Source organism: Geospiza fortis, unplaced genomic scaffold, assembly GCF_000277835.1.
Source record: "Geospiza fortis unplaced genomic scaffold, GeoFor_1.0 scaffold396, whole genome shotgun sequence".
Classification (NCBI taxonomy): domain Eukaryota; kingdom Metazoa; phylum Chordata; class Aves; order Passeriformes; family Thraupidae; genus Geospiza; species Geospiza fortis.
The window spans coordinates 1,296,589-1,322,463 of record NW_005054345.1 but is presented as its reverse complement, the minus strand read 5'-3'; the positions used below and the strand labels follow the sequence as shown (position 1 = coordinate 1,322,463).

Here is a 25,875-nt window from a genome sequence, read left to right as displayed (position 1 = left end):
CCAATGATGTTGAGAAGTAGTTGGTATTGTAAGCAGGTGCTTTCCAGCTCGGCCTACCTTGACAATTTGACAGCAGCCAGATGTTTAACTAGGTGGAGTAAGCGACGACTCAAAATGCCATCATATAAATCTTGCAAATGGTACCACAGCTGAGCCTCTGTGTATGCCTGGTGAATTGTGATTTCTCAGAGGTCCTGTTTGATCAGAGACTGAGCTCTTCCTTTAACCTGTGGTTGGATCCCACAGTGACAGCAGGTATTGTGATGCATCACTAGTGACTAATTTTAACAAGTCACTTAATTGCTCCTTTGGAGCTACACGAGGCTGGTTGAAAATAGTTAAATGTTGGTGTTTTAATGGAAATTGTCCTAATATTGCTGTGAAATGGAGCTGCAGAAAGAAGCTTTCTACAGCTGCACAGTCTTGCTTTGGTATACATTTCAGCCAGCATATGCTATGCATTTTAACTGAACACATGGAGAACTAATTTGATTTGTGTTGATTGATTTTGATTACTGCCATGAGGATATGCTAATGAGAAACGATCCAGCGTGTCTAAAAGATTGTTTCAATTTCTAGCACAGCTGATACATGTTTGTATCATATGCATGAAAAGTAGGGGAGAGAATGTTGTCTATTTTGAAATTTTTCTCAGTGGTTACCCTGTGGTGAACAGGAGGAGACACATTATTCTCACTGCAGCTTGACAACACATTCTTCTATCAATACAAATTAGGACTGATTGAATATATCTAGCTAGGACAGGTGAAGTTTTTGGAACAGGAAATGGGTAATACTGGTAGCTGTAAAAAACCTCAAGCCATTTTTCAAGAAAACTTCTGCTGCGGATCAGGAGGTGAATCTAAAAAGTTTCAGAAGGAAGTTGTTGGCTAGAGATGTGTGAGGTCTAGGAGACCAGCTCAGACCAATGTCTTTGAAATTGGTTTGTTAGTTTTCAGTTTACTGGAGCCTGTTCAGTTTAGATGTTTGTGTACATGTTGCTTAGGGAGAAAAATAGCAATATCATAGTGGAGGATTTTCAGAGAATGTGGATTATTGGATGCAACTTCTCAAACCTGAGGCTAAATACTTTTACTTGTGAGCTTTCAGTTATAGGTAGGAGCCTTGCTGTTGTTTTGTGTGGGTATGAACCAGCCAAGGTATGAAGTGCTGCTCTTTGAAAAGAAGCAGAACACCTTCCTTGATGCAGTTATTCCTCCTGCACTCTCAAAAAGTCACATCAGCTTATGTAGATTGGGGTCCTGCAAATGCTGAACAAACATGCATCACTCTAAATACACAACTTAAGGCAGTGGAGCTGGTTGTTCTACCCTTATAAATATGGATTGAAATAAAAATCTTTCCAAGTGGTCAGTAAATGAAGCCGAGTCATAGCAAGTCAGTTGCTCTCATTATGGGAGACTTAGAATCACAGAGTTGGTTAGGTTGGAAAAGACCTCTGAGATGGAGTCCAACTGTTTACCCAGCACTGCCAAGCCCACCACTAACTCGTTTCCTCAGGTGCCACATCCACTTGTCTTTTAAATACCCCCAGGGATGGTGACTCCACCACTTCTGTAGACAGCCTATTGCAGTGCCGTACCACCCTTCAGTGAAGAAGTTTTTCCTAATATCCAATTTAAACCTCTGTTTGTGCAACTTGAAGCCATTTTCCCTTATTCTGTCACTTTTTACCAGGGAACAGAGCCTGATCCCCACCTGGCTACAACCTCCTTTTAGGGAGTTGTGGAGAGTGACAAGGTCCTCCTGGGTCTCCTTTTCTCCAGGCTGAGCACCCCCAGCTCCCTCAACTGCTCCTCACTTGTGCTCCTTCCCCAGCTCCATTGCTCTTCTCCAGACATGATCGATATCTAAGCCCCAGAGTGATTTCCACCTTGCCAAAAATACCCACTTCATCAAGGAGGTATAAAATCTTATTTATATAAGAACATTAAATGATAATCCACCACATAGTAATTGATAGCAACTGATCTGAGTGACTTATGCAAATAATCACTATAGACACAGCTGCTGCAGGAGAGGGATAAGAGTGGGATGCTTTACAGCCATCTCTGCATGACGTTTCTCACACAGGACTTGAGTAATCACAGTCTCTGTGCAGCTACCAAGGTGAGCCATATAAATAACATTTATTTAGGTAAACAGGAGCTTCCTGTATTAAACCTGAGTTGGAGGAGGGGAGCTCTGCTTCTTTTCTCTCTGCTCTGAGGTTCTGCAATGGGGTCAAAACTTCTGCGTAGGCACAAAACTACTGCTCAGGGAGAAGAAATTCACAGGTAAGATAAGCCCACAAATGTCAGAGCTGCAGTTGCTTTGTCCCAGAGCAGCTCCAAGGTGATCACAGTGCTTGTTACATTGTTGGCAGCGCAGCTGGCAGTACTGCCAGTGGAGCTGCTTTGGGACTCTGGAGTTCTCTCCCCTTTAGGCACTGTGATGTGTGAGAGGAGGAGATGGCACCCCTGAGAAGCAGAAAGTGCCACTGACATGTGACATGTTGCTGTGTTGCTAAGTGGGGTGTTCTGCTTGGGTACACAACAACACAACCTGGCTTTTCTGCTTTTGCTGTATGGTTTGCAGGAGTGGTTCATGGGATGTGAGCGCAGTTGCTAAGATCAGGAAGAGGTTTGCTGGTATTTAATCTGCTCCTGTCAAGCAGCAGGGTGGTATCTCCTCCTGGATGTAGCAGATGACAGCCTTGACGTATCCATGAGGCAGTTTCTATAGGATATTTGGAAGGTATAGCTTGTCAGTTAACATGTGTCTTCAGTCAGGTGGGTAAGCATATGGACAGTAAAGGCAAATGAACCATACTCATAGAACCTGTGAAACCTAATTATTTGTGGCCAAAACAATCTGTATTTCAATGTAATACCTCCAATCTGCATTTCAGTATGAATGAATAGCTACCTCCAGGCTGGTGTTTCTTTTCTTTTTTCTTTTTTTTCCTTTCCTTTTTCTCTTATATATTAACTCTTCATTCCTTAAGAAGAACACTAACTAGTCCTGGAATGGCTTTGTCATGATGTGTCTGTAGATTCCTGTCTCTCACATGCCCCCAAAATTCAGCTTTTCTCTGCAAGGACAGTTGGGATAGAAGAAGATCCATGGCACTGGAAGTGGCCAGAAGTAATCCATGGAGTAGGAAGGTGTTCATGTAACTGGGAGGAAAATCCTTGCTGGTCAAAGGTCAGTGAAGAGAGAAGTGTTCTCACAAAGACTCAGCAGGACTGTAAAAGGCCTTGGCATGTGCCCATGTCTCCTTGTCTGCTTCAGCACCCTGTGATGAGCTTTCTCTCGTTTTCTGAGCTGTCCCATCCAGCACTGTCCGTCTGGAGTGACAGGAGCCTGCTCTGTGATTGGCAGGGTTTGTCACTCTTGAGCAAGTGAAGAAATGGAAGAGCAGCTGCTAATCTCATCTGAGCTCAGACAAACCCAAAAAAACCTCAACTCCTACAGCAGCATACCTGGGAGCAAAATCTGGATCAGATGCTCTCTCTGAAGTTACATTGGAAAACTGTACCCAGAAATTATTTCATTTTCAGACTGTGGGAACTATAATGAATTATGAATAACAAGCTGGTGACTCCTGTGAACAAATAAATTCTGAAAAGTCCTGTGCTGTTTATTGCAGCTTCCCACACAACGGGATGAATGAGTTTGCAGCAGGGAAAGTACAGGTCTGTGTTAAAGCATTCAATTTTGTGTTGAAAACACAAAGCTGGAAGGAACAATAGTATCCTGGTAACTTGTGATCCTAATCTTCCTTACAAGATTGTAAAACTGTTTACCCTGGCAGTACCAAGTTAATATAGCACATTCTTTCTGAATTTCTTGTTTTCCCTTTTATTACAACAATGTGTTTGCAAACTCTGATGTTATATACTGCTATTTGAAACCTTGTGATCCCATTCAGCAAAGGAAAGATGCTAATTGAAAGTATTTTTACTACTGTACCTAGTTGATTTTTTTCCTTCAGTTACTCACTTTCTTTGTTTTAACAATCCTATTAACACCTGAGAAATCTGACCTAAGCACAGTCTAATTGGGACACAATGTGAAGCCTGTGATTGTGTTTCTCTTTTCATTAGAATATTTCATTAATTGTGTTTTCATCAGTTCCTCCTGGAATCTGAGTATGTTTGCAAAATGGCTTTTCAGTAACCATGTGGATATCAAGGTGGTGACAACTTTGCTTTTCCAGAGTGTGGATATAGTTCTCAGTGCAGTCTGTGCACTACAGTCTGCATTACCATGCTGTGAAATTGTCCAACATTCAGATTATCTCACAAGCTGACAAATAGAAAAGCTCCAAGAGGAGGTTGCTGCTGCCTGCTAGAAATTTCTGTCACACAGCATCAAATCCTGACCTGAGTGTCTTGCTGGCATGAACCAAATGCATCCTTGACTTTGAATGTCTTAAGCTTTACCAGATTTTGTCATTATCTTGTGGCTGCTGAGTTTGGGAAGTGACAGAAGAATCTCTACACAACGATGTAAAAACCAAACAAGCAGAAACCCCAACAACCAAAAAACCCCAACCCACCAAGCAGATGCAGGGGTCTATGATTACCAAAATAACTAATTGAGGTGTTTTCCCTCCCTTTTAAAAGTTTGAATAGTGAAATGAGTACAAGTCCTAGACCTAGTGAGATCAGCCAGAGTTCTTTGGTCTTACTGTGTGACAAGGATAATATCACTTTATCATCTGCAGACTCTGAGTACCTTGGGAATTGCAGATTTAGAGAGCCATTCAGGCTTGAAGGAGAGACTGCCTGAAGACCTGCTGATCTCTGTCACAGATGAACAGACCTGTCCCCTGCCTGAGGAAGCTGCTTGTTTTGCCTTTTTTGAAACAAGCCTTGTAACATCCTGGGATGATTGTTGTACTTAACCAAATACAGCTCATCTTTCCAACAGTTGAGCCAGCCTTCCCATCGTCTTATTTTGCTCTTCTTTTGGCTCATTTCAGCTTGTCCCTTGTTCCTCAACCATGACATATTACAAGGTGTCTCCTTCCCTGAAGTGACAGATCCCATTCCCTCCAGAAAAGTCCCAGTCTATTTCTAGTTTCATCCCTCCCATTTTCTTTCATGGGCACAGAGATTAACCTCTCTGTTTGCCAGGTGCACTCTAAATATCTGCTGTTTTTCTTCTTTCCACACTAAAATGCCACCTCTTTCCTTTCTGAGGAGCAGAGCATGGATGTGGCACTGAAGCCAGTGTGGATGTGAGGTGGTTCCTGCAGCTCATGTCAATAAGCTGTTTTGAAAGAGGGGGCCTGTGTGGAGGTTGGTTATGTTTACATCTCATTTCAGGAGATAGACTGCAGCTCTCCTGCTCACTAATTAAAAGGAGGTAAACATGTTGCCTGTTCTTATGTAGGAATTTTTATATAACATTTGCTGCCTGTTGATGTAACTGCCCTAATGAATGCAGGGTGATTTGATGTATCATTAGTGATGTGGAAGGACACCATGAGATTAGAACAGAGTGTTTATTCTTTATCATCCAATACTTATTGCCTGACTGTTTGATTCCAGGAAGAGTATATAACATGGATGAAACTTTGCTGCATATTTACTTTTGTGCTACTTAATAAGGACAACTAGAATCCAGGAAATTTTTAGTCACCAAGCATCAGGAAGACTGGCAGAAAGAACTGATTACAAGTTGCAAAGACTCCTCATTGAGGGTTAGATTTTAGGATTCCCTTGTCTCAGCTGGAGATGTTGGCAAGAGATTTTAGGATTCCCTTCTCTCAGCTGGAGATACTGGCAACTGTGTGGTAACATCAGATGAGCTCTGATGTTACCACACAGTTTGCTAAAAAGGCCTGGCTCAGGTTATGTGAGCTCTCAGTCCTGGTAGGACAGGGATGAAATCTTCCAATTCCCCTCCAGGCTCCATATGAAGTACTAGCAAAAGAACACATCTAAACAGTTTTGAATATTATTGTGGCTTTCATAATTTTTCAACTGACTTGGAAGATGTAAAGAAAAGCTGTGGTCAAGGGAAATTACTTCCATTGGGAAAAATAGATGGAGAAAGTAGATACTGGTGCCATGTGAAGAGAGACTTGTTTTTTCCCTTCAGTTCTTTGTATTAATTTTATTAGTGCTTTAAATGGGGATACATTTTGTTCTCTGAACCCTGCTCTTCTGACAGTGGTGTTTGTGATATGAGCATAGCAATGAAACAGCAACTGCTCCCTGAAGGAGCAGGAATCACTCTTTTCTGCAGAACGGGCAGAGACTGTCACTGCCTGAATCTTGGGATAAAGCATCAGGGTAAGCTCCAGACAGCCAACACCAAAGCTTCCCCTGCTGCCCTGAAGCCTCCAAAATGGTGTTGAGTGATAATTCTTTGATGTCAGAATAAGGCAAAATAGCAGCAGGCAGAAAGTGCAGTTAATTCAATTGTAGTTTCATAATGTTTTGAAGCAGTTATGCTGTTGCTGGAGTCATGTCCCCTTTAGTGAAAATGTCTTTTGCTCACTGGCAGATCTAATTCTGCTCATTTATGCTTTGCTCCAAAGTTTGCTTTTGCACTTTCATTCCAGAGAAGTGATTTGGGCAGGGGTGGGACAAAATACAAGTCCTAAGAGCTCTTTCTTTATCTCTGTCACAGTAAATAACGTGTGTTGCTCCAAACATCAACTTGTTGCACCTTCTCCAGACACATCACTCGGCTGCACATGAAAGCAGAGCAGTCTGCCCAGAGGTTACTGCTTGCTAGGGAGGCTGCTTTCATTTGATAAATATTTCAGTGTGTGTTTTTCCCAGTGTAACACTACTAATTCACTCCTAAGCTGGGAAGTGTTTCCAGAAGTGCGAGGTAATGGAGTGTAGATCAGCTCCCTTTGCTGAACTGAGCCAAGGATCCAGAGAGTCTGATTTCAATTTTCTGCTGGCAGAAGGCCTGGGTGATTTAGGAAGCAGCATAATGCATGAACTTGTGCTTGCATTGTGCCTGATACTATGATTGCTTCAATTACAGATTGGTTGATAGAGCGTTGCTTGCTGGGGGTAATGCTGTGCATTTTCCCTGTTTTATGAAGCTATATTAATATAAAATTGCTAGAATATAATGAAGACTGATGCCCCCATATTTTTGTTGATCTGTAAAGCATTGTACACGTTTAGTGTTCTGTACAAATATGATCTCATGCTGTCTCTGTTGCTTATAGGCTTTTTACAAGCTTTAAATAAGACAGTTTGGAGTTGTCATTAACAGCTTTTTTATAGACTCCTTTCCTTGGGCTGAGGTTTGTGTTTTGAGAAACAGATCACATGGAAAAAGCTGTGTCTTGTGTTCCTCTTATCTAGACATTTAGTCTCATTTGAGAGAAATCAGGACCCCTGCATATACAGGATTCTTTGCTGAGGTCACTGGATGCAGACAGGACCCTACAATTCTTCGGGACTTATTTTATATCAATCCCCAAATTTGGGCTGAGCTGAGTGGTCCTGTTAAGGAAAAGCAGCAGGCTGTGCTTGGGAGCCTGACCAAAGTCCCAGTGGTGTGCATGGCTGGGGACAGGTGAACCTGGAGGCATGGAGCAGCATATTGCATTTTTATAATGTCAGCCCATTTTCTCCAGCTGGGAAATCTGCAGTCATTTTCCTCTGTCTCTCTGAGAAGGTGAACATGAAGATGTGCTTCCATCAGGAAGGTTTGAGCCACTCAGGCCCTTGATGTGTCCACTGGCCAAAGGCAATTTGGGGCTTAGCGAGAGCCCCAAATTTAGCCTCCCTAGGTGGTGATGAACTGGTCAGTAAAAATAAAACAGTAAAAACAGCAAAACATCACATGTGTGTTTGCTCCTCTCTCTTTCCATATGGAAAAGAGAGGGGAGCATCACCACAAGGGTGGATGAACTTAATCAGTGCTCAAAAGAACCTCACACCTAGAAACACATCAGCTGTAACCACTTCTGCCTCAAGGTGCTTCCTGGCTGCCTTGGGAGCCACCTGCAGCTGCTGCACAACAAAATTTCTCTTTTAACATCTTATCTGTGTGGTTATAATAGAAAGCATCACGGTAAATGGTAGAAGATTATTTTCTTTGTCTTGTGCTATTACTGGGCATCATCACACATGTACTGTTGTGGCTGACAAAGCACTTCAATTCTAAGCTTCTATTTTAAGATGCTTAGGACTACTCCAAAATAGCTGCTCTTTAGCTGAAAATCTTCCTTTATATTCTTAGCAGAGATGTGGGTTTACTTGGAGAGTTTCAAATTCCATTTGATTTTTTTTTACATTTATTGTGAATTTAAACGTGTCGCCAATATATCAAATCTATTTATTACATTGCTTTTCAAAGTATTGCACATTTCTGTCAAACAAAAACACATGAGAGAGAGGAATCTGTGTTTTTGTTAATTCTAGCATTTAGAAAATGTATTTCAAACTCCACTGAAGTAAGATATGCACTTTTTTATTTACCTTCTAGTTTATGTGATTCACATTGCTCTTGGGTTTTGTTGTCTTTAAGCTTTCATTCTACCTTCTTGAGTGATAGAACCTTCTTTATGTTTTTGTTTAATGCTCACCTGAATACAGCAGTGGGTCTTTTTTCCTATTCTGGGAGGTAATAATTGAAAAATTGCCTAATCTACTCTAAATTTCCACCAAATCATGAAAAATGACACACTAGGATTTTAAACACCTTAAAAGAATATTATATTTTCTTTTTATTGGCATGTTGTTGTTAATATAAATTAAGCTTGATTATTTTATTTTTGCCTTGCTGCTGCCCTTCAAATTAAAGCACACATTCTTGACTCATGGTTGTAATTCAATTTGGTATTTTAATCTCAAAAATATCATGGACAGCTTCCCAGAATTTCTGAGCACTTTATTTTAGAATTGACCCTCTTGACATAATATCTCTGGGGGGTTCTTGTGAAGTATGAGGCTCGGATTTAGCCTTAATCCACTCCTAAATAAGATGAAATCTTCCCTGGATAAGAAGAACCAGCCCTCGGAGGGGTGCTCCTAGCAGAGTACCAATTTTTTTTTTTTACAGTTCGGGGTTGCAACAGGTATTGCAGCACAAAGTCCTTGATTTCCCTAAACACCGAAATAATTGCTGTGGTGGTGTTCACAGGAGTCCCAAGATGATGGAAGAGATGAGAATCTTGACTCCATGTTTCAGAAGGCTGATTTATTATTTTATGATATATGTTATATTAAAAGAAAATTATATATTAAAACTGTACTAAAAGAATAGAAGAAAGGATTTCAGCAGAAGGCTAGCAAGGAAAGGAAAGGAGTTCACAGCCTCGACACAGGTGGCTGTCACTGGTCATCAAGTAAAAACAATTTCACATGCTGGGTAAACAATTCTCCAAATCACATTCCAAAGCAGCAAAACATGGAGAAGCTGAAGCAGATGTGCATGGCTGGGGACAGGTGAACCTTCTTTTCTCCTAAGAAGCTGAAGCTTCTCAGCTTCTCAGGAGAAAAGATCCTAACGAAAGGATTTTTCATAAAATATGTCTGTGACAAATTGCTTTGTAAGTGAGTTAAGGCAGGGCTTGCTCAGGGCCGGGCACACCCGTGGGTACCGCCGTGATGTCCATCTGTGGGTACCGCTGCAGGGATGTCCATCCCCGGGTACCGCCATGCTGTCCATGCCCAGGTACCACCACAGGAATGTCCATCCCCGGATTACTGCAGCAATGTCCATCCCCAGGTACTGAGGCGGTGTCCATCCCTGGGTACCGCTGCCATGTCCATCCCCAGGTACCGCCGCAGGGATGTCCGTCCCTGGGTACCACCGCAGGAATGTCCATCCCCGGATTGCTGTGGCAATGTCCATCCCTGGGTACTGCCGCAGGGATGTGCATCCCCAGGTACTGAGGTGGTGTCCATCCCTGGGTACTGCTGCCATGTCTATCACCAGCTACGGTGGTGTCCATCCCTGGGTACTGCCGCTATGTCCATCCCCAGGTACTGCCGCGATGTCCATCCCCACGGCCGGGCGGCTCCGCAGAGCCCTGGTGCTGCCCCTGCCGTGCTGGTTTCCATGGCACTGCATCCAGCAGGAACGGGCTCTGGGCAGTGCCTGGGGCTCCTTGGGCTGCTGTGCTGCGGGGATTTGCTCCGTTCGCCTGCGAGCACTGGAGAGGAGGCAGCCCCACAGCACCGTGGTGCTTGTTCCCTTCACCGCTCCTTGTTCCTTCGGAGATCAGAGCCAGGCGATAGAGCCAGGCAGATTTGTGTGGCGCATCGCTGCCTCCTCACAGGCTGTGCGCTTGTTCTTTTGGCAGCCGATTCTCCCTTTGTGCCGCTGGCTTAGCACGGAGCTGTACCCACCTGCTGGGCCCAGGGCTGCAGCACATCAATCCCTTGCCCTGCAGGACTTGTGAGGATGTCCAGCCTGGCTCCTGCTCGGGAGTGAGTGCTGCTTCTCAAGTGCTCCAGCTGTGATTAATTTAGCAGCTTCTCAACAGCAGCTAATTAATAATGCTTATGGTGGCTAACCCTGCTCAGACAGCTGTGTGCTGTACAGCTGTTCTTTACAGAATTAAGGGATGTATGTGGGAAAACTAAAAAGATCTAGCAAAACTGGCAGTATATTCCATAATAGTAATAATAATGCATCCACTTATTCTGGGATCTCAGCCTCTTAGATGTTTTTGGTTTGGTTTTTTTTTAATAACAGTGATGGTTTTATCACTTGCCCACAGTGGATGGGCATTCAAATGTATCATATGCCTCTTGAACTTTGTTTGCTGTTTATTTGGAGCTAAAGAAATGGAATTTGAAGTAGGCAGGTGGTGTGGATGCTACAGATTTTTATCACTGCCATTTCTTTATTTTTCTGTCAAGGTAGCTGGATCAGAAAAAATCAACAATATGACACTGATCTTCATGTTAATTCTAAGAATGAAAAATAAGACACTTAAACTCTATGAGATTTAAGAAATGTGCCTAATGAACTTAATCTTTGTGTATATCTCTTTATGTGATTTCACTTTTGCAGCCACTGTCTTTTGAACACTTCAAAAGAACAACTCAGCCTACAGAATGATGAGAAGAACAGATAAGGTTCATAGGCAAGCCAGTCCTGTTCCAGTCCTCTTCACCCTCTGACAGGAAGGGCAGCTGATGTTAATCTTCACTACAATCTCAAGGCACCTGGGAAAATGGAAATAACATTTTTAACATTATAGCAGGTCCTGAGCAGTAGTGTCACTCACAGTATCTTGGCCTGATTCCAGTGTGGGAATTACATTCTGTTAAGCAAATGCACCCTGTTGCATTTTCAGTGATTCACTTTTTGTTTTATTCTCTGTGTGGAGTTGCTGAGAAGAGTTAAAAGAGTAGGGACTTCCCTACTGCCAGAAATACTTAAATGGTGGATCAGGTCAATCTACGGTAGCTTTTCCTGCTTGTCCCTAAGCTTATTTTACAGAAGTACTTTGAAAGGTAAGTGCAGTGCCTCACCTGAAGAGATACTCAGCCACTGAGTTACAGGGAACAATTTCAAAAGCCTGTGTGTTGGGCATGACCGAGGCCTTGATGACTGGTGAGCTCTTGAAGACACTGCATGCACTAAAATTCTCTTTCCAAAAAATTTCCTCCTCTCCATTGTGAGCAGTTAGTGTGGGAATATTAGAGAGAACGGGATGGTAGAACTTTCTGTACAGGGTGAGTAAAATAGGATAGGAAAAGGGAAATTCCTACAACTGATAAGTACTGAAATGATACAAGACTGCTGGTTTTACTGCTTCTAAAGAGAAGTGAAGATAGCCATAATGGGGAAATGTTTGAAAAGCACTTAGCAAGGGTAGAGCATTTTGTCAAAAAAGGCAGGGGTTTTGTGTTGGGTCTTATTCACACCAGAAATGTTTTCCTGCATGTTGCTGAAATGAAATGTCTCTCAAGGCAGCTGAATGGGTCTGAGTAAGTTCCAGTGGCTCTTGGGCAATGGGAGCACTCAATAACAAGAGAGGAAAAAAAAAAAGCCTAATATGATCTATTGAACTGGAGCATTTTGATGAGAGCTGAGTTCTGAAGGAACCAGGTGTTATTTTGCTCCTGGCAGCAATTGAATCTTCACAGGTTTTTCATGACATCACATCTTTTCCGTGTCTTAACCAGTGACTCATCCTGCTTGCCTGTTTGTTCCTATTTCTAGCTGCCAGCAGGAAATGCTAAGCTTAATGTTAACATTCTCTTATTAATGACACATTAAGTCTGCCCAAGGTCCCTCTCTCCTGTGGTATTTGGTGGGTGGGTTGTTTTTTTTCCCCTTTCCCCAGGTGACTTTTGTTTATCTGATTCTTGGTGGCTTCCACTCCAAAGTCTACTTTTGCAAAGGAGATGTGTGTGTGTGTGTGTGTGTGTAACATCCCCCTATAACAGCGGGGCTGGGAAGTGGATTATCCTGTCTCCAAGGCCGACCAAACCCCAAACCAGGTGCAAAATGCCATAGTGTTACAATGTGACATTTAACAGCAGGGGAGAAGAAGTCTTTTCTTCACCAGGTTTGAAGAAGCCCCAGATTGTGGGGGGTGATGGTTATTGGGGAGGATGTAGCCTCTGTTCTGACTCTGAGCAGCCTAAGGAAGGATCATGCCAAGTACATGCAGCTTGTAGGTGTTGCCAATAGCTGGACAATAAGCACCTCTCATCCTTGCATGAATTCTTGCATTCTGAGAACTCTCATTCTTAAAAAAAACCAAAAAAACCAACAACAAAAACCATGGAAATGACACAATAATCCTTTAAAAATTTGAAATGTTTATTTCCTTAGAGGCTATTTGTCACATACACTGCTAGAAAAGTCAAGGTGCTAAGGGGATTAAATTCAGTACAGATTAGATGTTTCAGTGACATTTTATTTGGAACAAAGAATTTGTGGCTGGAAATCTTGACTAGAAGAAAGATGGTTCGGAATCGGGGATTGTGGGTTTTCAGACCTGCAGCAAAGAGCATCTGTCATTATTTAAAAACTCAGATATGTTTTCTGTGTTAGTACCTTGTCGTTTCTGCTGAGACAGCCAAGTAAATTTAAGAAAAGCTGATTGTACTCCTATTGTGAATGTTTGCGTGATGGATCTTGAGACTGGAGGGCATCTGCACACAATGCAAATGCATTTAGGTCTTTTTCTTCTCTGATAAATACTGAATTTTGATTGCTCATTAAAGCAAAACCTTCACATTTTTGTTTCAAGCTACCCACTAATGGTCCTGTGGGTGTTTTTAATTGTTTGCATAAAGCACAGGCACACATGTAAGCTGCAGAAGAGCAGAGCTGGTAGCACCCTGGTGTAAATACACCTCCCAGAGACCCTCCTGTGCCTGCTCACAGCCAAGCTCTCTGGTTCTTCCTCAGGGACAGCCCAGCAGCTTTCTGGATGCTGGGGGCTCAGGCTATTCCACCCAGGCATTTGGCTAGACTGTTAATTAGTGCTACATCACCTTTCTGCTGATCCCTGCCTGTGCCTCATGTACTTGTCTCCTAATGAGTTTGTGGTCTACCTGGAAATCTTGGAAACCACTTGGCAGGGTGGGGAGCAATTTCTGTCAGTTGTTTTTTCCTTCATTAGATAAACAACTTCAACTTAAAAACCTGAAATGACTAATTACCTGAGGCTCGTGGTGTTTTAAACTGAGAGAAGGACAACTGTTGTAATTGCTGAAGAAAGTGAGCTCAGATTTTGCAGTTTGTTTTATTTTATTTATGCTGAGGCATCTGTGTGTGGGGGTGGGGGGGTTGTGCACTTGAGCTCTCATGGTGTGAGTCAAGAAAATTAAGCCAGTTTATTGCTGTCTAAGAAGCCAATGTAACCTGAGGAAAAAAGTAATTTCAGGGTGATAGTACAACAATTCAGGTGCAGTTGGAGAAATGCCACCATAAAGCTGTGAGGGGAGATGACATGCTCTGTACCTGTACAGTAAAACAGAGTGAGGAAACTGTCAGTGATTCAGGAGGAGATGAGTCACATCTCTGCATTGTAGCACATGGCTAGCAGGGCAAGGGTATGAACAATCTTTATATACCATGGGATACAGGCTGCATTTCCCTCACACACAGTTCCTCTGATAATCTGAGAAGGCAGGCACACAAGTATATCCTAGTGAATATGCAACTTGTCTTTCTAATGATTTAAGTGCACTGCCACATAGGACAGGTTATGACTAAGCAGACTCATGTTATCCTTTGGGGTTCTGTACCTCCTGCAGCCCCATCTCTCACTAATGTATAAATTGGGGCTTATCCCCACTCACAGGGGGATCACAGACAGAATTCTGAAATCAGCAAATCAGGTTTGCTAAAGTCCAGAGCTTTCAGGCAGTAGAACAATTTGGCTTTTTCAGTCCAATTCCTCGCTGAGCTGAGGCACTGAGGTGGTATCAGGACAGATTTTGGGAGTCACCCTGTGTGTCCCTTGAGGCTGCTTCCCAGGACAGCCTGGATGTGTCCCCAGAGCTGAGTCCTTGCTCTGAGCCATTGTCAAATTTAATTTCTTTCCAAATTATTCTGCATGTAACTTGACAATGTGTCTTGGAGTCACTTTCTGCCCAGTCACAGCCTCATGCCCTAAGCCAGAGTGGGCACTGCTTAAACCCAGAGGAGAAAATAGGAGATGAGGTTTGGAAGGCAGATGAACCTGTGAGTGCAGGTATCAAACAATAATGCTGTGAGCATGAGATGTGGAGAAACCTGACTTCCTATGGATTTGTTTGGTTTGTTGGTTGCAGGATCTCTGAAGTTACTGATACTCATTTAGGGCCTTCTCCTAATGAGGCACAAACAAAGCCTCTCTATTGTGAATCCTTTGGTATTTGGAAAAGATAATCATTGGACTTCAGCTTTTTTCACAGCTAAGGTATGCTTAAAGTCTCTCTTCACCTTACCAACTACTTTTTGTGACATATATGAAAACATTTGAACACATTTTCCTTCAGGCAAATTTGATCAAGTGTGCCTATGTGGAGACTGACGTTTTAATAACCCTCATGTCTTTAGGAAATCAGGCTAAAATAAACTATCATCTCTCTGAACAAAAGAACAATACTATTACTGCTGAGACCTTCCTTGCTTGAAGAAATATAGTTAGGATCTAGTTGTCATTGCTGGTTTAGCTGTTCAGCACTAAGGGAGGTGTAGTGTCAGTGAATATGAGAGTGCTCTGTGATGGATTTATCACTGGCAGGAAAAGAAATGGTCACTCAGACTGCAGGGTGGAGCCCACCTCATTCTGGTATTCCCACCTCTGACCTGTTGCCAGGAGGGAACAGAACAATTCCTCGGCCAGTGTGCAATGGTTCATTGTGATCAGCCAGTGGACTACCCTGTCTTGAAATAAATGCACAAGTTTAAGGGGAAAAATCACATCTTTTCCCAGACATCTGGTGGAGAAAGAGCAAGATTCCTGCTGCACAGCTTCTCCACTGGGAAATTCACAGTATGTTACAGCTGTGGATGGTCTCACAGTAGTGCAATAGCAGAGCCTTTTAAGCAAGCTGTAGGGAGCTTATTTACAAGTGCTGTCCTGCAGAGAGGCTCTGTGATGTTCTGGTGCAGAACAACAGGCAGCCCCAGACTGGCTGCTGTGTGTTCTGCAAGGGCCAACTCTGTCTCTTGCATGCAGCAGAAACAAAGCTGCATGGATGATGGGCAGGATGATTTTAAAGCTGAGTTTTCCTCCCACGGTCTCCTGGGGCTGTGGTGATGTGCTGTGTCTGATCTCTACTCCTGCAAGAGTGCTCTATGTGGGTTTATTTTACTCTTCCAACTAGTTACATAGTTGTTAAGTCCTTTTGGGTCTTTTTCTTTAGAACTTTATTCCCATTTTAAACCAGTGGCAGCAATGCTTTCTTCAGTGTGGATTTTGGGGGGACTGAAGGATGGTTCATTTTAGAACTAACCCATCACAGTAACTATAAGTTGACACCTCATACTGAGCACACAATTTGAAGGCAAAGCCTTTTGGCTCCCTGCAGCTGTTTCACAGAGCTGCCATTTGCCCCTAGAAGGATGAAATGTATTCAAAAGATAGACACCTTCAGAGTGAGAGAGACAATCAGCACATGACTTCTCTCCTTGGTTCAGAAGGCAGGTCTGGAGGGAATGGATTGGGCTGTAGGACTGCAGTTCTGGTGTAGAAATATTCCTCAGTTTAAAAATAAGCTTGCAAAATGTATAGGAAAAGTGCTGCTGGCATCCAACAGATGGTAGTTGACATGTTTTCTAGCTGTCACAAGTCTTTCAAAATTCTTCTGTTGCATATGCCAGAGTTCACCTTTGTGCTGCCCAGCTGAACACAGAAATGACAACTGCAGGTGGAGGAATTCTGCAGGAACTCTGTGGGTAAGCAGAATTAAGATGATCCAACAGAACAGGATTAATAGATCTCATATTAGTATGTGCACGTCAGACTCTGTGATTAGGGTATTCCACATTAATTTCACTTTCTTTAATAATGTTGGTTGCATCAAATCTTTAATTTTTGTGTCTAACCTGAGGCAAGAAAGGGAGTCACCCCCAGCATCTACCTCAAGGACATTTCCCTGACCGTGACACTGAATTGCAACATGTGAATGTTTTCTGCCTGGAACAGTCCTGGACTGGTTATTTTGCCTCTGCTTTGAAGTGTCAGTTTTCAGTGAACTCTGCTAACATTTTATTATTGCATTGCAGCTGAGGCAGAGAAGAGCAATTAAAGGGTTGACATCTTTGGTATTTTTTTAATAGTACATGTGTCAAAATGCATTTAACAAATCATGGTTGATGCAAAAGACTAATTAATGCTAAAATGTAAGTAGAGTTCATTTGAGTTGGGAGCAACTGAGAATTTTAAATGTAAAATAACAAAGAATGGTTGTCTTATTTTAGATATAGGACCTAATTACAGTTTTTGCTTCTGAGAGCTGAAGTCTTAAAGCCTAAATGTTCCTTTCTGTTGCAGGATACAGCTGGACAAGAAAGGTACAGGACCATCACTACAGCCTACTACCGAGGGGCCATGGGCTTTGTCCTCATGTATGATATCACCAGTGAAGACTCCTTCAATGCTGTGCAGGACTGGTAGGAAATACTGAAATACTGTTGTTAATGTTGGGTTTGTTTGGGTTTTGGCCAATTCTCTCCCCACAATTGTTTGTTGAGAATATGAGACATCCCACCCTCCATCACCATCACCTCCATGTTCTTTCCTTTTCACCTAAATAATTTTATTTACAAACGTGCCTTAGAAAAAGTTCTACAGCTTCATTTTAATGATAAGGTTGTAATTCACATATTGTTGCATACTATAGTATTTGTTACTTTTAAAAGTTTCAATTTATTGCGAAAATTAATCCTTTAATGCTTTTTTTTTTTGGTTTATAAGATTTCTGGCTACGCTGCTAAAAATAGAGATTAAATTAACAGTGGTTGTTCAGTTCACATCTCAGGAGTTGGGGAAAGGCTGTGTTTCTCCTCAGTAGTGCCCTGTGACTCCACTGAAATGTCTTGCAATAATTTCTGCTGCTTTCCTAGTGCTCATTACTGCAGATAAGCCTGGTCATGGTGCAGAGAAGGGCAGTGCAGTGGTTAATGTGATCTCCTGGGGCAGATTGATTTGCAGTGATCTCAGTGACCCTCTGGAGCATGTGACATCCTGGCTGTGGCACTGGCTCCTAGCATCTGGCTCAGCCTGGCTTTCTGTTGAACACCTATTCTGTATCCCCTAAAGCAGGCTGTAACTCAAAAGCTGGTTTGTTGTTTCAGCTGATTTATCTTTCCTCCAAAGCTGCCCAATTTTTGTTCTCTCATGGAGCTCACATGCAAGATGCAGTCTCCACTTTCACCCCTCATCCCCAGTACCACAACACCCAATGATCTGCAGCCCCATCCTGAACAGCCCTTGAGCAGCTTGTGGTTGAGGAATACATCCTTTTCTTGTCAGAAACACAAACCCAAAGGTTTTGCCAAAACCAGTTTCATCCATCAAGTTTTGCTCACCAAGCTCAGATGAAGCCTTTTCTGCAAGTGTCTGCACAGGGATGTTTTCCATAGGAGTGCAGGCATGTGAACTGTTCACTAAACTATAAATATTTCCAGCTTGTTTCCCTGATGAAACAAGACCCATATGACCACACAGTTCATCTACCTGTCTGTATGTTGGTTGTGGTCTAGTGAGTTTTACTTACCAGTCTTAAGTCAGGCAAAATTTACCAAATCTCCATCTCTGAGCTGCTACTATTTTAAAATTTGCACAGGTGAAGTTTAACCTGAAGCTTTATATTGGAAGTAGTCTCAGGTCTGTTCCAAAGGCACTGGTGTGAGAATAAGAACTGGGAAAGGTCAGCTCTGTCTGTCTGACTTCATGTCTTCCTGTGCCACAGGAGCTGCAGGAGAATCTTTGCTAAGAGCACCTTGTCAGCCAAAGGACAGAGGTGAACCATCAGGGTGTTTTTCCTCTGTATGTCAGGAATCTTTCCAACCAACTTTAAGGCTCTGATCCCAAAAGAGGTAGTGGGATGGATAAAAAGGACCATTTCCTTCCTTCCTGAAGCTTATCCAGTGGAGAGATGAAGACTGCAGCCAAGCCAGCATCTCTGGGCCAGCAGAGTCCTCTAGTGGCTATTGCAGCCAGTGGATGGTTCTCCCCCAGTCTGCCAAATTGCTTCCTAAACTTCCAAAGGCACAAGAAATGGAGAAAAAAGCTTTTGGCTGATGCTGGTGCTGCTCTATTGGCCATTTTCTAGCATAGCAAGTAGGATTTTTTCCCCCCACTATTCAGCATGATACAGTTATGATTAATAGTACTTATTCCACTGGATATGATCTTCAGTCAGGAACTGTACTCTCCATAGAAAATTAAGGTGTCTACCACTTGAGCTCCTTTATCTCCATCTCTGGATCATTGCCACCATGACTGTTTTAGCAGCCTCCTGATTGGGCCTCACCTATCCACAAGGGAAATGAGAATATTCCTCCCAGTCTGCCAAATGATTTCTTCTTCCCTGGGAGACCTTTTACTGCCCTCACTCTTCCTATGGGGGATGTCCTGAAGAGAGTCCTGGTTTGCTTTGTGTCACTCAGACCTCTCCTAAACCAAGTAAAGGCACTTTCTCTCCTGAGAGCATCATGGCTGTGTATCAGTATTTAGACAAACTCTCCAAGTAGAATATGAATGCAAAGCAGAGTCTTTCCTTCATTCACATCAATCATCCCAATTAATGATGATCTTAAAACCACAGAGAAAGAGACATTATTTAAATGCATTTGGGAATACCTGGAAGATTACTTGTTTCCTTGTTCTCTGGAAAATGTACAACACATTGTATGAGAAACCTTAAAATATTAAGTCTGAATTATTTTCCTTACTGCAGTGTGGCAAGAGTTTAGTCAGGTTATTTTACAAGAAAAAAATATAAATAGGCAAACACAAATATTGGTTTTAATTGATATTAGAAAATAAGTAATTATTTTCTTTGAATATGTCTTTCCTGTAGGGTGAGTGAAAGGGTTAAATGAGCTTTCATAGCTTTCAGCTCAGTTTCTAGAATTTTTTCGTAGTCTTCTTTGGTAGCTATTATTTGATGTTGGGTTCATAGTTTTGTGTGTGGATAAATCAGTTGTTTATACCTTGTTTGAAACTGCAATAGAACTAAAATATAGTCAGTACTTGAAACTGTAAAGTAAATACAAAATATTATGGAAGCTGTGCTTTGGACAATCTAGACAATTTCATAGAAGGGAAATAAAAATTGGTAAAATTTAACTTAGATACAAGTGACATCTGGGTTCACAAATCATCAGTATTATTTATCTTTAATCCAAACTGAGTTGTTTATACCTCCGTGGAACTGTGAACCTGAGATTATTTTTCTTCTAAGAATGAAGCACAATGTTTGTGCTTTATTGTTAATTTGGGGAATTCAGCACAAACAAGGCACAGCATTTTATTGTGTCACAGAAATGTGTTTCTCCCAGTGTGTATATTAGGCTGCCCTGATGGTTGTTGAAACAGCTCCATCACACAAGCCTTGTTACTATTCATTTATCTTTCCAAAAGCATCTGGAATTTTTCTGCCTTTTATTTTGTATGGACATCAGGGTTTCTTTTATTTGTTCTTCATAACTTTTTTGATTGTTTTTTATTCCTTAGAAGAATAAAGCTTGGTGTTCTGTAAGAGGTTTTCCACTAATTTGTACAAAGCAAGGAGAAGGATGCAGTTCTCTGGGAGATCCTTCATGCTGTTTGCTTCCTTTTCATTTTCTAAGTAATTCTGTGTAAATAGTTAAGATTTGGCAGGATGTCCCCATAGGATGCCAGGGGCTGAAATGAATCCAGAGGCTGAACTGTGAGTCAGAAGAGAAGCCTGCTTTTAGTTTGAAGCTGAACTTGGGGTGACTTTATTTCTCTGTATTGCTTATGGAAGGAGACTGGGGAGATTTCATCTTCCTGGGCTTCTGGCTGATTTCTGCAGTCACCCCCTTCTCTGATGAGCCTTGAGAAACCCCAGAGTCCCACAAAAACTCATCACAGATCCATATTAGCTCTCATAGGACTTGCCTATATGGAGACACTGGAGGAGTTAAAATTGGGATTGGAGTGAGATCCTCTCCAGGAGGACACTAGGGAGAGTAAGAAGTTTCATTGCACATAGTCTGTTTATTTTTGCATGTTGCACTCTGGGGCTGGGTTTGGGTGAGGTTCCTGTTCTCCAGGGCACTCCAAGCAGGCAGCCTCTTCAAGGCAAGTTGCACAATGAAATGCCCCCTTTTCCCAGGTATGTGAGTAACGTAGCTGGCTGCATTCCATGGAAAAAAGCAGGTAAGCAACTCAGACTAATTAAAAATTGTCATTAGTAGATCAGAGCTGGAGGCTGCTGCTAATTCAAAAGAGAAGGAATCAAGTGCTTTATTGTTAAGGCAGTTCAAGGAAACTTACACAGAAGTAAAATTTGAGTGGACTCCTGGCTCTCCTGGGAATTGGCAGATTTGCCTGAAACTGCAGTGTCCTGCCTGGAGTGGTGGTGGGGCAAAGAGTGGGAAGGTGAGTTAGGGAGTGGAGGAGGAGGAGAGGAGAGGAATGTATGGCTTCTAGCATAGCCTTGGGGAGCAGGGAGCCTTCAAAGACAGAGCTGACTTGGTGAAGATAAAATAGGTTGTGTGGGTCTGAAAAGTTGGATGAAAGTGAATGCTACCAAGCTAATAATGTTCTGCTGCTGGCTCTGGGACACCAAGGATGGTGGGAGGGGACTGGCCCCTCAGGATGCACAAAAAGAATATTCTCTTTTGTCATGGAAAAACTCTAAAAAGGCCAAATGTAAGGTCAGAGTCCTGGGATCCACAGTGAGCTCCACTCCAGTTTCAGCACATGAGCCACAGAAAGCTTTAGAGGCTCCAAGTTCACCTGAGCGCTCCTGGCCAAGCTCCCCTGCACTGCACCCTGTGCCACTGAAATTAGTGTTGGTCTGGCATTGCAGCTGCTCTTCCCCAGCCTTAGGTGTCCTTTGGTCCTGCTGGGTTCTGTTAGCTCACAGAGTCTTGCTTTGATCTTGTGTCTTCCCAATTTGGTAAATTTCTCTTTCTCCTTTGCAGTTGTTTCTATGTGATTTCAGTCTCCGTGAAGTTTTCCTATTCAAGCAAAGACACCTTGATACTTCCAGCTGTTCTTATGGTGCTCCTAAAACTCTACAGCAAAATGTGCTGCAGAAAATGAGAGAATTATTGTTGTTCTGTCTTATATATGGAGTTGTAAATCCAGCATGAAGAGTGCATCTGCTGTATGGCTTTCTTCATGGGACAATATCCTTAAGAGCTGTAATTGATTGTTGTTCCTCTGACAGATGAGACCCAAAGGAGAATAAGCTTTACAAAAAGCCTTTTTTGTCCCTAATCTTCAAAAATCACTTGATTCAGTTTTTTAGCTAGATCTTGTGATCTTTAAAACCCTTGCAAAGTCTTAACAAGAACCTTTATTGTCACACAAAGTTAAGGAGTGGTAAAACAGAGCAGTGCTGTGAATTACACAGGCTGCATCCTTGCTTTGTGTGTAAACCAGCTCATTTGCCCTTGAACCAGCACAGCCTGGGGATGTTGATGGTGTCATTAATGGTACTTGTTTTCATATTTAATACAGGATTGTATTTTGGCACAGCTGATGGAATGTAACAATCTCTTTTGACCTCCTGTAGGGCCACACAAATCAAGACCTACTCCTGGGACAATGCACAAGTGATCCTGGTTGGAAACAAATGTGACATGGAGGATGACAGGATTGTTCCCGTGGAGAAGGGGAAACATCTGGCAGATCAGCTGGGTACATGCAAAGCTTTTCTTTCCACCTTTCTTCTTCTGCTTGTTTATACTCCGCTCCTTTCAGTTTGTACAGCAGTAATACTTCAATAATGGTCCCACAACTAAGAAATGTAGTGTATTCCAGGTTCATCTTTCACCTGTTTTTGGCTCAGTAGGCCAAGAATGCCTGGTAGAATACTTGTAGTGTTGCTGTGTTTATAAAGGTGCTGTCTAGAGGTGAAAGGAAAGTTTATCTGAAGAAAAAAGCTTTTATTAGCTTAGCAGAATGAAAAGAGAAAAAGTTTTCATAAACATAATTCTGTCTCCTGAGTCTGGTCTCTAAGTACCATGTACTCATTGCAAATCAATGCAAACATTGATTTTGTTGAAACTTTTTTTTTAACTAAACGATGAAGAAGAAAGAAGTTTATACATCAGAACTGAAGAATTGAGTAAAACATATTTTAAAAATGTTCTAGGCTTCTCTATCCAGGTAAGAAAATGACATTATGTTATTGATGTGGGGAAAAGCAAAACAGTTCCATTGAGAGGAAGCTGGGATTACAATAAAAATTTTATAATGAAGAGCCAAGTAAACTCCTACTGCTTCATAAGTTATTTATCACTTTTCATTATCTATTATAGCCTATAAGATATTTTTAATATGAAATCAGGGCTCTGTGTTAAAATTTAACTATACTGTTGTTTTCTGTTAAAGAATTCAAACAAGTAAATCCTGCTAAAATTTCATTCAGGTAACAGTGGAGACCCTTACAGTGGGCATAAATGCTTAGCTTGTAAGGGCAGAGATTCTTACCAAAAGACCCAAAAGAATCACCATCATCCTCAATTTATAAAATCCTGTGTTCAATTTTGAAACAGTACTTGGAGGGTGCATAATAAACTGTTAAACTGGGTTTACTGGAATTCCAAGACACACTGCATACACTGCTGTAGTTTAAAGTGTGGCTTTGAAAGTGTAAATTCTACATATGGTACACACAAAGGGGTCCCATTCATGGCTGGAGCCTTGAGGCACTGCCATCCTAAACAAATAACTAGCAAATATCAAATTAAACCCATTGTTATTATTGTAAGAGTAAATCTTTACATGTTGCAAAGCAAACAAAGATATGGTTAGTTTGCAAAATCAGTTATGGGCTTTTTTTTACCCATCAGAATTTAATTTGTTTTGGAAAATATGAATGTGAATAAACTTGGTTCCTGGCTTACAGACTCTCAGAAAGGATGTGCATGCATGTGTGTCCACCCATCTCACAGGAATAATTACACTGCTAGTAATTGAAATTTTGTCCAGACCAATGTAGCAGCAAATGGAGAGTTTTATTTGAACTCCCAACCCAATTTGGACTTCCAATGTTTTTTTCTCCTCCCAAAATTCACGTCCTTGTTTCAATACAAACTTGGCATCTAGAATCTGAATCCTTTACATGTGGGACACTTCAAAACGCACACACACACAGGGTTACCATAGCAACTGATTCCATCAATAGGAAACTGTTTTGCAGAAGAATCCCCAGTGCTGCCCTGACCTGGTGCTTGTCCAGCTCACCCTGGAGGAACCAGCCCAGTGCAGGGCAGCCCAACAGCCTTTGGGAAGTGCTGTCTCAGCTCTGCTCTTTTGTAACCTCCCAACTTCCAAAAGAGTCTTTTTAAAAGAGCTGGAAAATAGATCTGATTTGATCAGATCAGTTTTTCCTTATAGTAACCATGCTAATATGTACAGCATTATATGAAATTATTTTGTGAGTTACGTGGGAGGAATCTAATTGGCAATTGACTGCTTAAAGTGCTAATATTCATCATAATGATTCACATAAAGGTTATCCCTCAGCATATTTATCGAAATTTGCATGGTGACATTAACATCATTGAAATAATTCCCTAATCAGATTAAGAAATTGTTGTTAGCCTGAATGTGAACTGAACCAAAAGAGATTGGTTTAGCAGAACCTAAGCCAATGTTGGACTAACAGATACCTAAGTGCAGTTCTCTGATTTCCTGTGCTTTTTATATACATTTTTATTCATCATCAAAACAGCAAGTGGAGCAGATAGAGGCCTCATCTGATGCAGGGCAGCTCCCCCTGTTTGCTAACAGAGCAAACATCACCATCACTTCACCCCTTGTCCCATGAATCTTAAAAAGGCTCCAGATGGGATGGACACCTACTTATCCCCCACATCGAGGTGACTCAGCCTGCCAGCAGTGGCACACTAATCAGTCAAGACCAATTTTCTCTTTGTTTGTGGCAAAATCAAAGGGAAATGATGCAATGCTGAGTATCCCCAGAATGAAGCACAACAGAATGGAGCTTATTGCAAAATAAATTCTCCGTGGGGCCTCAGCTCTTGCTGCTGGCAATTTAATAACCTGACAGAAGAGAAGCAGCAGCGTGGTTGGCCCTCGAGGCCCCCGGGGTGAGGGAGATAAGGAAAAGCTTCACAGTTCAGGGCACTCCTGCTGCTGAGGCAGGGCCTGGGCTGTCTGTCACAGGCTGCTTTTCCCCCAGCCCCTGGTGGCAGCAGGAAGCAGCAGGAGGAGCTGGTGCCATCCCCTCCTTGGTGTAACTCCAGCCTTGCTGGTCTGGTTTGCTTCGATCAGAAAAGCTCAGTGTTTAAAGGGTCAAGGGGCATTTTGACAGAAATTGGTCAGCAGAAGGAAAGCAACCCCCATCTTCATTCTCTTTCTGACCTCTGCTTTTGCCAGAGGGCAGCAGGCCTTGGGGGAGCCTGGCCCTTGGCAGGGCTGAGGAGTCCAGGGGGTTCCCCACACCTTGCTGGTGTCCCCACACCCTGCTGGTCACCAGCTGCAGCCCAGGGGACCTGCACTGATGAAAGGGGCAGAACTGACTCCCTTACCCAGGGTTTACCCTTGCCTGCAGATGTACTTACCAGGGTCATGGGAAGGACTCATGTATTTTTTTCACTCTTAAAGAAGCTTGATAACTTTTAAAAGTATTTCTGCTCACTGTTCTGAGATTGTGGGAATCAACTGACTTTCAGGACTGTCTGATGTCTCGTTTTCTTCAGGTAAATCCTGAAAAAATGGTATTTTAAAACCTGTCATGACCATCTGTCTCTGTTGATAATTTTTATTCCCTTTTTCTCCCAGGTTTTGACTATTTTGAGGCCAGTGCCAAAGAAAACATCAACGTGAGGCAGGTGTTTGAGCGTCTGGTGGATATAATCTGTGAGAAGATGTCAGAGAGCATAGAATCAGACAATTCCAGGGGCACTTCTGGAAGGAGCATGAGGCTCACAGACAACCCCCCCCCTTCACAGCAGAACTGCTCGTGCTAGTGACCTTTCACACTGAGAAATGTCCTTGTCCCCTGATTAAATTTTATCTTTTCATTTGTGGTGGTGCATTATCATGTAGTCCAGAGGCAGAAGTGTCTGTTGTAGGAAACTGGTATGTTTGTTTATTGTGCTGGAGTGTTAATATTATATATTTCCTCATCCAATAATTTAATAATCTGAAAAAAAATATTCTAAGTGCACCTCGTGTGAATGTGAGTTCCACTGAAGAATAATAATTGTGTAGTGATGCAAATGTTATTTCTACAGAGAATG

At 42.2% G+C, this 25,875-nt stretch overlaps 1 protein-coding gene across 1 annotated transcript in view; it reads left to right on the top strand.

The window, feature by feature from the left end:
* The window catches only part of RAB3B (RAB3B, member RAS oncogene family), a 39,884-nt gene extending 14,034 nt beyond the window's left edge, over positions 1 to 25,850 (top strand). The window contains exons 2-4 of the mRNA XM_031058590.1: positions 16,952 to 17,070; positions 22,176 to 22,300; positions 25,415 to 25,850. Coding sequence (XP_030914450.1) covers positions 16,952 to 17,070; positions 22,176 to 22,300; positions 25,415 to 25,602 — 432 coding nt within the window. The 3' untranslated portion in view covers positions 25,603 to 25,850. The remainder of the gene's footprint in view (positions 1 to 16,951; positions 17,071 to 22,175; positions 22,301 to 25,414) is intronic.
* Positions 25,851 to 25,875: the final 25 nt, after the last annotated feature.